Consider the following 13,432-nt stretch of genomic DNA (forward strand, 5'->3'; position numbering starts at 1 on the left):
ATTAAGAAAAGATGGACCTTGTCATGTTTCACCTGAAAGACATCTGTGTGTTTTACAGCTGAAAAATAGCATGTGGGTTTGTTTTCTACTGAAATTACATCAGCACAGTGTTTTAAGAATAATACAATTAACCTATGTAATTTTCAAGTTAGATCATTTGCTATAAGTCCAGAGGATCTTAAAGGAGGGTTTGAGGTTTTTTTAGAAACTTGTTTTATTAAAAAAAAAAAAAAGTACTTTGAAACTTTTTTCTGAGTGTGTTGTTTAATCATTAACTTTTACTCTAACTTCTATTACGCAGGTGGGTCTCCTGGTCCTGGTGGTCAGTTATCTGAAACCAGTCCTACTGTAACTGTCATGATCCCTTTCAATGATGACCCTTTTGGAGTGTTTGTTATAGATCCAGAGAGCCAGGACAGAGAGATAGTGGAAGATACTCTTTCTGAAGATGACCTTTCCTATATTACGGACTTCACCATCTGGAGACAGCAAGGCACCTTTGGTGTTGTCCGACTAGGTTGGGAAATACTGTCTAGTACCTTCCAAGCTGGACTGCCATCAATGGTAGATTTCTTGTTGCTTGGATCATTCCCAAGCTCAGTACAATCACAGCCCCACATGAGGCGCCATCACAGTGGAACAGACGCTCTGTATTTCAGTGGAAAAGAGGATGCATTTGGCATTATCGGTCCTGAATACCCATAACAATGGAAATAATGCAGTAACCAATTTTACATTTTCAGCTTGGTTAATTCCTAATGTCAGTACAGATGGCTATATAGTTGAAAAGGATAACGATAATGGGACTTTATATTATGGTGTGAAAATTCAGACAAATGATTCTCATGTTTCTGTAGTGCTTCATTATACAGCATTAGGGTCCAATATGACATACATGGCTAAAACATCAGTCATGAAATACCTGGATGAGAATACTTGGCTTCACGTTCTGATTACTCTGGATGAAAGTATAATTGAATTTTACGTTGATGGAATTCTAGTTCTGGGAGGAATGAAGAGTCTAAAAGGAGAAGCAATTCTTGATGGTGAGCCTTTGCTATTTTTCTCCATATATAAAGCTCTGAAATGCATAGTCTAGCCACTTCAAAGGTGGAAGAAATACACTGAAATGATTATATCTGTTAAGTTAATTGAAAGGAATGGATAAGAATTCTTTGAGGATTTTCAGAAAGCCTATGGAAATTGTGTGAATGTTCTAAAAAATTCAAACTGCTGCGATGTTGAGTGAGAGTAGAGGACTATTAATTGTATGGTGTACTATTTTATTTCTGCTTTTAAAATTCCAGGTTGAAGTTTAAGAAATCAAATTTTCCATTTGTAAAAAGAATAGTACTTCTGCAATTAGTAATTTCCATCACACTTGCAGTACTGTAGCTAAGCTGAGAGGCTGAGAGGTTTTTTTTTTTTCCCTCCCTCGGTTTCTAGAACAAATATATGTGAAATGCAATTATGCTTTTATTGCTAGAAGGATATGTCTGTGCTGTAAATTTTCTTTATTAGTGGGGATGGCGTGTGTCTGGGGATAATGCAATAGTAAGGCAAGTATGTCATCTCTCTCCGTTGAATGTTGGGTAATACACAGTGGTGTGCATAGCAGCCCAGTTTTTCTCAGCATCCTCCACTTTGTGCCCTGGGACTTTTATCAGTTCCTGTGGTTGCTCATCTCTACAACTGCCACTCAGTGTCATATGTATGACAATACACTGAAGAGCACAGCTTTTTTTGTTTGTTTGTTTTCTTTCGTTTTCTGAAAGGCAACTGAAAACAGCTGATGTGTGTGTTTTAGCACAAGAGCATAGCATGGCACAGAACAGGATAGAGTAGGAATGAATATGAGGCAGCTGTGATCCTATAGTTTGGAGACAGAGAAATATAAATGCTGTTGTAAAAAGAGTTTGGAATTTGCATGGAATTACGGTGTGGTGGATGAAATGGATGTCCAGAAGGGTTAATGCAGTAATCATGAGTATCATCAGAATGGATCAGCTGCCCTAGCAGAGGGAAACAAAGTAGGATTTGTTCAGCAAAACAAGGGCTAAAAGGGGTTGCAGTTCTGCTCTGAAAATCTGTGGAGGAAAGAGGGAGCCTCAAGTCTCTAAGACTTATAAAAATGAGGGATGATGATAATGTGCTGCTAGAACTAATAGGATGAAAAACTTGGACAGCATAGGATGGAATTGTTTGGCCTGTGAGGACTTACCTGTAACATTGAGATGAGGCTCAAGGAACCTCCTGATTTTGGATCTCAAGATCAATATGATTCCTCATCCAGGGACAATGAACAGTTTACCATTGGTTTTTAAGAAAAACAGGTAGTCAGTTGCTGACTGTTTCATACAAATACAATAACATGAGAAAAAATTATAATTTCCTTCTCAGGTCCAGGAATAGTAAGAATTGGAGCAGGAATCAACGGCAGCAGTAGGTACACAGGGTTAATGCAGGATGTAAGGCTTTATGAGCGTAAGTTGACACGAGCAGAGATCTATGAACTTCATGCAACTCCTGCAAAAAGTGATGTCCACCCTGTCTCTGGGTATTTGGAGTATTGGCAAGGAGAGGCCAATAAATCATTCATCGTGTCTGCAAAGGATGACAAAGAGGAAGAAGGAGAAGAATTATTCATACTAAAGCTCATTTCTGTGCGTGGTGGAGCTCGAATTTCACAAGAAAACACCACAGCAAGATTAAGAATACAGAAAAGTGATAATGCTAATGGTTTATTTGGCTTCACTGGAGCATGTATCCCTGAGGTAAGGTGGTCATAATGGAAATTGTAGGTGATATTTCAGGCACAGAAAGCTAAATGGCAGGACCAAGTGACCTGAACAAACCCTAGATTTTGCAGTGTTTGCTTTTGTGGTTAAGCAAAGTTTTCCTAGGATTTGGAGATGCATATGTTCTGTTAATACAACCTCAGTTCCACTGGGATTTACTATATAATTTTAAAAAACTAAAGAAAAAAATGGTTAAGAAAATTTAGTTTACTATATAAACTGAAGACTAAGGCTTAATTTTTTTTTTCTAGAAAAATATTTTACCTTCACTTCTGTTACATTTGAGTTACCAGTTAAAATGTAAGATTTAATTCTCTGGTTTTTTTTTGAGAATGGATTATTGCAAAGATTTTTATTTTAGTTTTCTGTGTCACATGATGTGTTTGAGATAATTTTACTAGAGATCATGCAATGACAAAGTGTTATGGATTTTTCCACCTTCATTTGCTGTCATAAACTAAGTTATAATTTGCATATGTTTGATGTCAGTTGGTTGATTTAGTAGTGGTTTTTTTTGTTGTTTTAGTTTTAACAGATGAAATCTTTTTTCAGTGGTATCCATTCTATATGCAGAGTGTAAACTTGCTACTTTTTGAGGAGGCTTGAAATAAACATAAATCATTCTTTACTTCTTTAATCAATTATAAGGGGGAATAACATGATAGCTATCTCTACTGGTATTGGATTATTTTGTGGAAAAAAAAATTTAATATAGTTTTCATTTGGGAACTCTTATGAGCTTTAATTACATTCTTTTTTAATCAAAGTGCTTATGATGTTTTTAAAATAACTGTCTTGCCTGAGTGATACTAGTTTTCAGTTTGGTTCAGTTTGCTTATTGTGTGCCTACCATATGCTATGATAATAGATTCCTTCAGGTTCAAGTACCTCTGATACGCTGTGATGCCACAGATCATCAGCCAACCATGAAGAAAAAAAATAATTATATGGCACGGTAATTGTTTTGCACCTATCATATGTCCATTTCACCAGGGAAGTATTAGAGCTCTTAGTGGTGATGCAGGAACACAGCATTTTTTTACCAGTAGTTTAACTGTGCATATCTGTCTACTAGGCAGCTGAAGTCACACACAGTATCTATGCTTTCTTACAAAGCAGCCCTGAAATTTATCTAATGCATAAGATAGCTTTAACCTTTCCAATAACTTTCAGATAAAATTATTTTCTATGTTAATTTTATGAACGTTATTTTCTAAAATAGAAGGTCAGTACCAATTAAAGCTTCATTCCAGAGATGTGAAGTTGTCGCTGCAGAAGTCATGTTATCTGTGAAGATACAGAATTGTAAGGAGGACAGTAGAAGAGAAAAATCTGTTTTTCTGAATGATGATGGTATAGTTTATTTCTATCCATAGTGTGTCTGGTTAGAGAAAGTGCTGATCCAAATCTTTCTTTAAATTATTGCTAAGGAAAATTACAATATTGACGTTATTATAAAGCAATAGTTTCATTTGCTTTCGACAGGTACATTTCAAGCATATTGATTCTGTCTCTGACGCATAGTTTTAGGAAAGGGGTTGTGTCCAGGACGAACTGCAGTGTATTGTTATTTGTTACCTTAATAGTCCTCAGGGAGGCATCAGACTTTTGCAGATTCCACTAGGATTGTTCTGATTGGCATCAAGGTCAGTTTCAGCTTCCTAACACTCCAAAAGAGCTGAAAGTAACATGACAGCAATTTTTTACTTGAACATTTGTCTGGCATTAAATATTTTCGTGTTATTTAATGAAATTGCCTTGATTTACTTTGACAGTAATAAACGTTCCAAATTTTTGCTTTCTTCCAGACTGCTGATGAAGGTTCCACTATATCCTGTGTTGTGGAGCGTACAAGGGGAGCCCTAGACTATGTGTATATAAAGTACATTATCTCACAGGTTGATTCCACTGGCATTAATTACTCTGTTACCGATTTTTCTAATAGCAGTGGCACTATCACATTCGTTCCTTGGCAGAGATCAGAGGTAAACCCTACCTTCCTATTAACAATTCATCCTGTCCTTTACAAACCTCCTGGAAAATACCTTCTGAGGGTGCTTGGCTGGTTTGCATACTAGAGAGTGTTTACTTCACATGGCTTTTCTTCTTATTATTTTTTATTTTGTTATTTTATGTTGTTATTTTTTTGTTATATATATATTTTCTTTCTTTCTTTTTTTCCATCCCTGACAACAAGAAAGTGTTATTTGTAGCTCTGTGTATATGTCAGTTCAAAAGTCACCATGTGTGCATGTACATATTAGATATATGCACATATACATAAAAAATATTAACTGTATTTATGTGTATGTGTACATATACTTTAAAAAGTGTAGATAGTCCATGTACTTTCGAAATTGGAAAATGATCAGGTTTGATCTGAGTGTTGTAACTCAAATTTATGTCCACAACAATTAAATAGGCAATAGTAAGATTCATTGCTGTTCTTGCACTCAAGGCTATCCAGGTTCTGTCTCCTTTTAAATTCAAAATCAGAAACAGGAGATTAAAGGTGTTCTTGTAACAATAGCTGTTTTTGAGTCTCCCTGAAATGATTACTGTCTGCTTTAATCTATTCCTCTGCATAAAGTGTGCGAGCAACTGGAACATAAGGAAATTATTCAATATTCTGGCCTTAGAGACACCTGAAATTGGTAATCAGAATTGCATCTCTGAGTTGGGGGAGAGAAAGAGAAATGATACATAAGGGAAGCTTTAGCTGCTTCTGAGAAAGCTTTCTAAAAGTCTTACGAAATTCCTTATCTGAATTAGTTTAAAAAAAAAAGAAAAAGAAAAAAGAAATACCAGGATACCAGGATACACTGAAGAGTAGGAATTCAAAGCTACAGAGGCCCACAATTAAAAAATTATGTGGGCAGACTGGAGGTCCAAAAGAGGGCCAGAAAGATGATCAAAGAGCTGGAGAACCTGTCCTCTAAGGAAAGACTCAAGGGGTTAGATCTTTTCACCCTTTAGAAGGGGACTTTGATCCCATTATTACAGTACCTAAAGGGCAGCTCCAGAGTTGACAGAGGCTCTCTCTTCTCAAGAAACCACAGGAGAAGACAGAGGGCAAAGAGTACAAAGATAGAGTGGGAGAGGTTTTGTCTTGAAATTTTTTACAACTACTGGAACGACTTCCTTAGGGACAGGGTCGGGTTGTCCCGACCTCAGCATCTGGGCCAGGGCAATCCCAAGCACAAACACAGGCTGGGCAGAGAAAGCACTGAGAGCACCCCTTGGGGGGGGAAGGACCTGGGCGTGGTGGTTGATGAGAAGCTCGACATGAGCCGGCAATGTGTGCTTGCAGCCCAGAAAGCCACCCGTACCCTGGGCTGCACCAACAGCAGCGTGGGCAGCAGGGCGAGGGAGGGGGCGAAGGAGGAAATTCTTCCCTCAGAGGGCGGTGAGGCCCAGGCCCAGGCTGCCCAGAGGAGCTGCGGCTGCCCCATCCCTGGCAGAGCCCAAGGCCAGGCTGGATGGGGCTGAGGGCAGCCTGGGCTGGGGGGAGGTGTCCCTGCCCATGGCAGGGGGTGGCGCTGGGTGGGCTTTAAGGTCCCTTCCAGCCCAAACCAATGTATGGTTCTATGGTAGAATTCCCATCACCAGGGGTGCTTAAGATGCAGTTGAACATGGTGCTGGATTATTTCATCTATTTTTTTTTTTCCATGAAACATTGAACTTCATCTTTTGATGTCCCATCCAACGTGGGCTGTCCTATGATTAAAATTCTGTGGTAATAAACAGCGTGTGCTAGAAATAGAAATAAAAATAATCTGTTTCAATGAATTCAATCCTGATGTACAGCACAGAATTGTTAAATTTATTTGAAGAAGTGGTGCGGGACCACAGTACTGTAGAAACAACATACACTTTCTATTATTGTTTGTATAATAAGGATGAATTGTGAGTAGAAAATACCATCCTCAGTTTCACTTATATCAGGCTGCAGAAGTCAATGTGGACTCAAATTCGCTGAAGTCATTTGCAGGGATCCCAGTGACTTCACTAGAACTGTGAATCTGGATAATGTGATGACTGGCAAAAGCGTGTGGTATCTGAAAATAGTTCATTCATGTTATAATAGTTTGTTCATTCAGCTTTATTTCTCTGTGAAATGATATTACTGCATTTCATACAATCATATATAGCAGAAATTTCCAAAGCTTTTCTAGCATGGCAACATAGACGAGGCCCACATTACTCTATCTAGTGGCAGAAAATGGCTGATGTAGGCTCTTGCTACACAGCTTACTGGTCCAATTTACTGCATACATACAGAGGAGCTAATGTGCATGGCTCTAAGAAACGGGCTGGTAGCAAGCTGCTCTTCAGGTGGGATATCCTAAGGGACTTTCAACTGACATTTGTAATCTACTCATTACCATGCCTCTAAATATGATCAGCTACTTAAATGTTTTCTATATGTTTGTCCGACCATATCGAAACATAAAGAAAGATGGAATTTTCTGAAGTGAATGTGTTAGCGTGTTTAGAGCAAGGTTATGTTAGTAAATCGTATGATCTGCAGGTCAAAGTGTCAGGTGGTATAATAAGCTCAATTTATTTGCTCTCTAAATTGGATTAATCACTGTAATGTCTCTTCATAAGCATAATTTCAAAAAGATTTTAAAATTTATCAGATATTTCATGTTCAGTACATGGAAATTAAACTCTGCTTTTGTGAAGATATACAAAACCAACCAAACAAGTATTTATTATCACTTATTTATGTAGTTTGAAACAATTCAGAAAATATGCCTTCCATTTCCAGTAGCTTGGAAGCATTGTTTTTGGAAAGCATATTCTAGACATAAAATGTTATCTTAGAAATTAGTTGAATTTATGTGGAGAGCAAAAATAGTGTCCTTTGCTTTCAGAACTATACAGCAGATACAGCTGACTGACTAATCAAAGAATGTTGCATGGTTTGATTTCTCCATGATTTGGTCCTTCTCTAGGTGTTAAATTTGCATGTTATTGATGATGACATTCCGGAGTTAAATGAATATTTCCGTGTGACATTAGTCTCTGCAGTGTCTGGAGATGGGAAACTAGGTTCAACTCCTACCAGTGGAGCAAGTATAGATCCAGAAAAGGAAACTACTGATATCAGCATCAAAGCCAGTGACCACCCATACGGTAACAATGATGGGAATTATACAGCTTTGTTTCAGATTATTGTGTAGTTCTTTCCAGTCAGATGAAAACTTTGCTTGGTTGTAATAGTTGAGGAAGCAATCTCATATATTCCACTTTATCTAACTTGAATTAATTCATTGTTTATATACATGAATGAATACTGAATTAGTTTTCTTTTATAATTTTACAAAAAGGCCTCAAATCTTCCCTGCCCAAACAAGCAATGATTCTCTTGTGAGGGCAAATAAAGGCTCTGCATGTAGTTGATCCTGTCCAGGTTTTTCATCAAATGAGAATTCCTGACAATGAGAGTCATTTCTCCATATGTCTTGTACCAGTAAATACGCAAAACCGTGGCCTGTGAGGCTCTTTTGGGAAGAGAAGGTTTTATTATTGTGCTGTGCCTTTTATCAAGACTGACAAGAATATCAGTGAGAGAGGGTAAGGCACACAGCACATCTCTGGAAATAGTGTGATTGAGGCTTAAGGGTATACTGGTATATGTGGTTTTTAATTTCAGAACCATCACAAGATATGTTATCAATCACTTTATTTAAATTGTTTATCATCTTTAAAATTTGTTATGAAAAGCCATGTAAGTAGTAATTCTTGTCTTCCAGGTCTGCTCCAGTTCTCTGTGGGGCCACCTCCTCAGCCAGGTGATAAAATGATTCTTCCAGCCTCTTCTGTGCCCCATATTACTATTAAAGAAGAAGCTGGACACGTCAGATTACTGGTAGTTCGTGCACAAGGCCTTCTTGGAACAGTTCTGGTGGAATACAGAACAGTGCCAGTCACAGCTTTCAGTCCCAAAGATTATCAGGTATGGCAACTGCCAAGGTGGTATAATTGTTTTGGAATTAATTAGAGTTATTTATCGTGGAGATAGCTTTCAGTTTGACTGCTCTAGCCCAGCTATGATTCTTTCACAGAAAGACTACTTTACAAGGTGATGTGGCAAATGGATATGTAATATTCACTTAAAAATATACATCATGTGACTTCTCCATTCTTTTCTCTGCAGTAAGTTGCATTGTCTAGGAAAAGCCTCTGGTTTTGAACTTTTTTTTTTTTTCTTAACAGAGTTTTCAGTGTAGCAATTTGTGAGTTTTGCTGTTGTTACAGACCATATTATTCAAGTGCATGTACAGGTTAACATTATGCTTGTACATACTGGGATTTGTATATGCCTAGCAAAATAACCTGCATGTATCTGCACTTGCTTGTCCAACTGATCATTTGTGCAGAAAAATAAGAAAAATGTACATGAATGCAGATGCTCACCAGTATGTCAACTTAGATGTCTTCTTCTTTTTTTTTTTCTTTTGTAAAACAGATTTTTCAGATTTTTTTTTAAAGCTTAAGTGAGGAAAAGTAGATGTTTTGAAAAAGACAAAATGAAGGTTCTGTTTCTTTTTTTTATATGGATGAAAACATTAGACTTGAACAAAAATATGAAGAGCTCTTATATTGCAGGCTGTTGTGGGTACACTGGAATTTCAGCCAGGAGAAAGATACAAGTACATTACTGTTAACATCACTGATAATACTATTCCTGAATTAGAAAAAACGTTTAAAGTGGAGCTGTTGAACCCAGAGGGAGGAGGTAAGGCACATATATCAGTCCCTTAGTTGTATTTTCATGACCTCTACTCGTTCATAAAAATCTTGTCTTTCTTGGCATTATTTTCTATGTTATTTCTGAAAACAAACAAAAAGCACCTCTACATCCCCACCCCCATACAGCTGTCTTTTTTCGTAGGGAAGAACTGTTCCTCAGTTCTTTTCTTAATCCTTGGTGGAAACAACCAGATCCCATAGCAAGTATATTATTACCATGTATTAGGGAAAGTGTATCACTGCCATCTGTTAGGTCATCTAAAGGCAATTGCTGCTTTTCACTTTGTATAACTTCATGGTTGGTAATGAGAACTAAAATAATGCAAAAATATATTAGCAATATGTTGCATTTCAAAAATATGGAATATTTATAAAATATTTAAGGCTAAACAGTCAAAGTGTTGTGTTTTTGTTTGTTTGTTTTGGGTTTTTTTTGTTTTGTTTTGTTTTTTCTTCCACATGAGTGAAATCAGAAGAACTGCAATACATAGGTCAAATGGATTATAGCAGTAATAGGCTGTGGATGTTGAGGGCCATAGGGAGTTTGCTGAGCTGTAGCTGCAGAGGTAGCTCGTAGATAACTGTCTGTAAGAACAAGACAAACACTTGAAAGAATTATTGGTTTGAAGGGCTAGTCTGAAGGGACGGCAAAGCATAGTGGTGCTGCCACATAAACCCCTGAATACCTTACAGATTTTTTTTTCCATTTGAGAAAAATTTTAACGGAGATTGTAAAGCTTGTTGGAGGGAAAAGTAATTAGAAACACTGACAGCCATAAATTGATTTTTTTTTTTAAACTGATGTTATTTTTTTAAACAATTCGGAAATTGCAAGTGTGGTCCCTTCTGGGAGGATGTATCAGATTTCCTTGAATTAATCCAGCTCTCTGCTATGATTGTATGTGTCTATGGTGCAACATGGTCTCAGTGATTCTTTTGGTAAAGTCTTGAGACTTTTCACGTATTTTGTCTTTTTGGTTGAATAGTTGTTTTGTTAAAAGGAGTCAAACTTTTCTCTTTCAAATTGTTGTGACAGAAAATTTACAACTAACTTTAGTAATCCAGTAACTATATAGCCTTTTTAAAATGAGCCTTCTTTTTGGCCTTTCCAACACAAACACAAAGCTTATGAAGCCCCCATTAGTTAAGTTTTCTGCAGATTTTCCCAACATTTTCACTTTGTGAGAAAATATTAGAATAAGGAGCTTGAGGGACTTTATCGTCTCCCCTACCTTTTTTTTTTTTTTTTTTTTCAATTTAGATTCCTCCATGACAAGCCTCAGTTAGGAGTGAGAAAGGGGAAATACAAAATGGGGACACAAAGAGGGAAAGAGAGGAAAGATAAACTATGTGTATGTGTTTTCTTTCATTCTGACTTCCCATTGCTATTTCCAATGTCATAAATTAAGTAAGAGGTGGCATATGTAAATATTTCAGTCTTTATTAGAACTCCTGTACACTTTCAGAAGCAAAGTTGATACCTTCCTAGAGTGCTTCCCTCTTTTTTTCCTGTTGTCCAGAATAGTTTAAATTTCTCTTTGCTTGCGCTCTGATTTATAAATGTATATATGTGTATATATCTGTATGTCTGTCATCTTAAAGTTGCTGAGCTCTTTAGAAATGATGGCAGTGGTAGTGGTGATGGGAACATGGATTTCTTCCTTCCAACTGTCCATCAGCATGGTAAGCATTTTGGATTAATCTTTATTTCTTTATGCTAACTGTAATATCCCTCATGAACTACACTACTGACACAGTTTATCATAGTGTTATTTTGCTTGTGGTTTGAGATATATCATAGAGTCCTGTCAAAACATTCTTTCCCATTTTAAAAAAGGCTTAATTTCAACAACAGTCAATACTAACCGTAATACAGAAAATAACAGCTTCTCTATCTTCAAAGCTGTATTTTTATAGAACACAATGTAGTTATTCCAGAAGTAGTTAGAAAAATTAGCTTTGTTTGTAAATTTTGTAAAATTTTCTGGAGAGCAAAGAGGAGAGAAACTTTTTAAATTTAAGGTAATTTAAAAATTACCTGACTGTGTGTTTTGATACTTTCTTTTGCCACTTGCTTTATGCTTTGATCTCTGCATCTCAAAAATACTCTTAATAAAAAGTGGTGTTAGCTCTTTTTTTTCTAAAAGAATGCTTTGATTATTTTTCATTTTTGAAGTCTATTTTTGTCACAACATACAGAAAACAAAGATAATTTAATCTTGAGAAAATTAAAAACATACAATATGCAGAAATAAGATGAAAACAAAAGCACCTACTATGAGGGAAACGCTAATGATGGCGGATTTTGAATTAAACCCTAGAGACCTGAAAATATTGTGTTAGCACCCATTATCGAAATCAAATAATTTATTCCACAGTGACAGCCTGATTTTCTGTTTTATTTGAAAATACAAAGGAGTTCAGTTTGAACCTGAGAGTAAGTCTGTGGTTTAACCACTTTTTGGAACTTCCTGGGAAGTGTTGTTTCCTCTTCTGTGTTTCCAGATTTTTTTTAAAATGCCAGGCTCTTTCTCTTTCTAAGCAGCAAGTTATCTCACACAAGATGATCATTACAGTAGTAGAATTTCCTGGACTAGCTTTTTCTTTGTTCCAGCTTCAGTTAAAATAGTACCTGCTTTTGTCCTGTCTGCACTGCTTACACTGTGTTTTACCACGTAACTCTCCCCTACCCTAAATTCTAGTTCATTTTCCTTAATTAGACAAGTAATTTTATTTTTGATCCTCTCTTAAAATATTTGCATTTTATATGTTGCTTTGGAGTGTTGTTCCATAGAAGGGCTGCCAGGACTGCATTATTGAAAGTGAGTTCCTTATCCATGTGGATAATTATTCCACATTTAAAACAAAAAAAAAACACACCACAAAATGCAAAACAGCAGAAATATTCCAGTTATGCTTTTCTGTGTGCTTTTTGTAACAAACTTCCTTAGCTTTTAAGAAAAGATGGTATAAAAAAATAACTCATTTTGGCACTTGCACTTACAGCCAGCTTGGGAATTGCATCCCACATCGTTGTGACTATTGAGGCTTCTGATGATGCTCATGGCGTCTTTGAGTTCAGTACTGAGTCACTCTCGGTAAATGGAACTGAGCCTGAAGATGGAGATAGCAATATTATGTTGCAGGTTAGAAAGTTTTGGGTCTCATATTGCTATGCAATCCTCTTTTATGTCTATTTTACAGAGCATTCTGCAATATTTTTATAATAGGTCTACAGCATTTTAACTTAACTTTATCATGTACATTTGTCTTGACATTTTATACTTCACTTTCTAAAGTGTATCTTTCAGCTTAAAACTAAAATGTTTTATATAAGTTTAAATTTACTTCTACTTGTTTACATTTGAGGTATGAATATTTTAAAGTAAGTGCTGATGACACAACAAATACAGCAAAGCTAAGATGATAAAGATTACACTGTTTTTAAAATTAGTTTATTTTTAACTCATCATGTCAATGACTTTGCACTGTATATAATGGAGGGGCTGGATTGTGTGCAGCTTGCAGTTGGCAATGACATGCTTAAGATCCTCCGGGTAAGGATTAAGGGACATGGAAATAAGTTATAACAATAAGATGAAGTTGTTGTGGGAGTCTGCTATAGACCACCCAGCCAGGAGGACAACATTGCCAAATTATTCTATAATGAACTAAGGGATATCTCTAGGTCATCTGCCCTTGTCCCTGTGGGTGACTTCAACTTCCCAGATGTTAGCTGGGAATACCATACAGCCAATACAAACAGGTACTGGAAATTCCTGAGGCACGTTAACAATAACTTGTTGGTACAGTTACTCTGGAAGCTGACTAAGAAAGGTGCCCTCCAGATTTGTTGCTTGTAAACAGTGAGG

At 36.6% G+C, this 13,432-nt stretch overlaps 2 protein-coding genes across 2 annotated transcripts in view; both read left to right on the forward strand.

Annotated features, from left to right (window-relative positions):
* The first annotated feature begins 893 nt into the window (after positions 1 to 893).
* LOC310891942 (adhesion G-protein coupled receptor V1-like) lies at positions 894 to 5,362 on the forward strand. The gene is made up of 3 exons (XM_083854160.1): positions 894 to 1,046; positions 2,401 to 2,774; positions 4,607 to 5,362. Exons 1-3 carry the CDS (start codon positions 896 to 898, stop codon positions 4,874 to 4,876), a joined length of 795 nt encoding a protein of 264 aa, XP_083710286.1. The 5' UTR covers positions 894 to 895; the 3' UTR covers positions 4,877 to 5,362.
* A 4,048-nt stretch (positions 5,363 to 9,410) lies between these two features.
* Positions 9,411 to 13,432, forward strand: part of LOC310891938 (adhesion G-protein coupled receptor V1-like) — a gene marked incomplete at its 5' end in the record, with an annotated part of 32,854 nt that continues 28,832 nt past the window's right edge. Inside the window, 3 exons of the mRNA XM_083854155.1 lie at positions 9,411 to 9,546; positions 11,163 to 11,243; positions 12,567 to 12,706. Of these exons, the coding sequence (XP_083710281.1) occupies positions 9,411 to 9,546; positions 11,163 to 11,243; positions 12,567 to 12,706 (357 nt within the window). The remainder of the gene's footprint in view (positions 9,547 to 11,162; positions 11,244 to 12,566; positions 12,707 to 13,432) is intronic.

Source organism: Anser anser (genome assembly GCF_964211835.1).
Source record: "Anser anser genome assembly, contig: HAP1_SCAFFOLD_288, whole genome shotgun sequence".
Lineage (NCBI taxonomy): Eukaryota > Metazoa > Chordata > Aves > Anseriformes > Anatidae > Anser > Anser anser.

Bases quoted from the DNA above. Each gene is read 5' to 3' on its own strand.
- LOC310891942 (XM_083854160.1), top strand. From the start codon at position 896: ATGGCTAAAACATCAGTCATGAAATACCTGGATGAGAATACTTGGCTT. The intron at 1,047-2,400 runs GTGAGCCTTTGC...TTTCCTTCTCAG, and splicing joins AGGAGAAGCAATTCTTGATG to GTCCAGGAATAGTAAGAATT. The intron at 2,775-4,606 runs GTAAGGTGGTCA...GCTTTCTTCCAG, and splicing joins CTGGAGCATGTATCCCTGAG to ACTGCTGATGAAGGTTCCAC.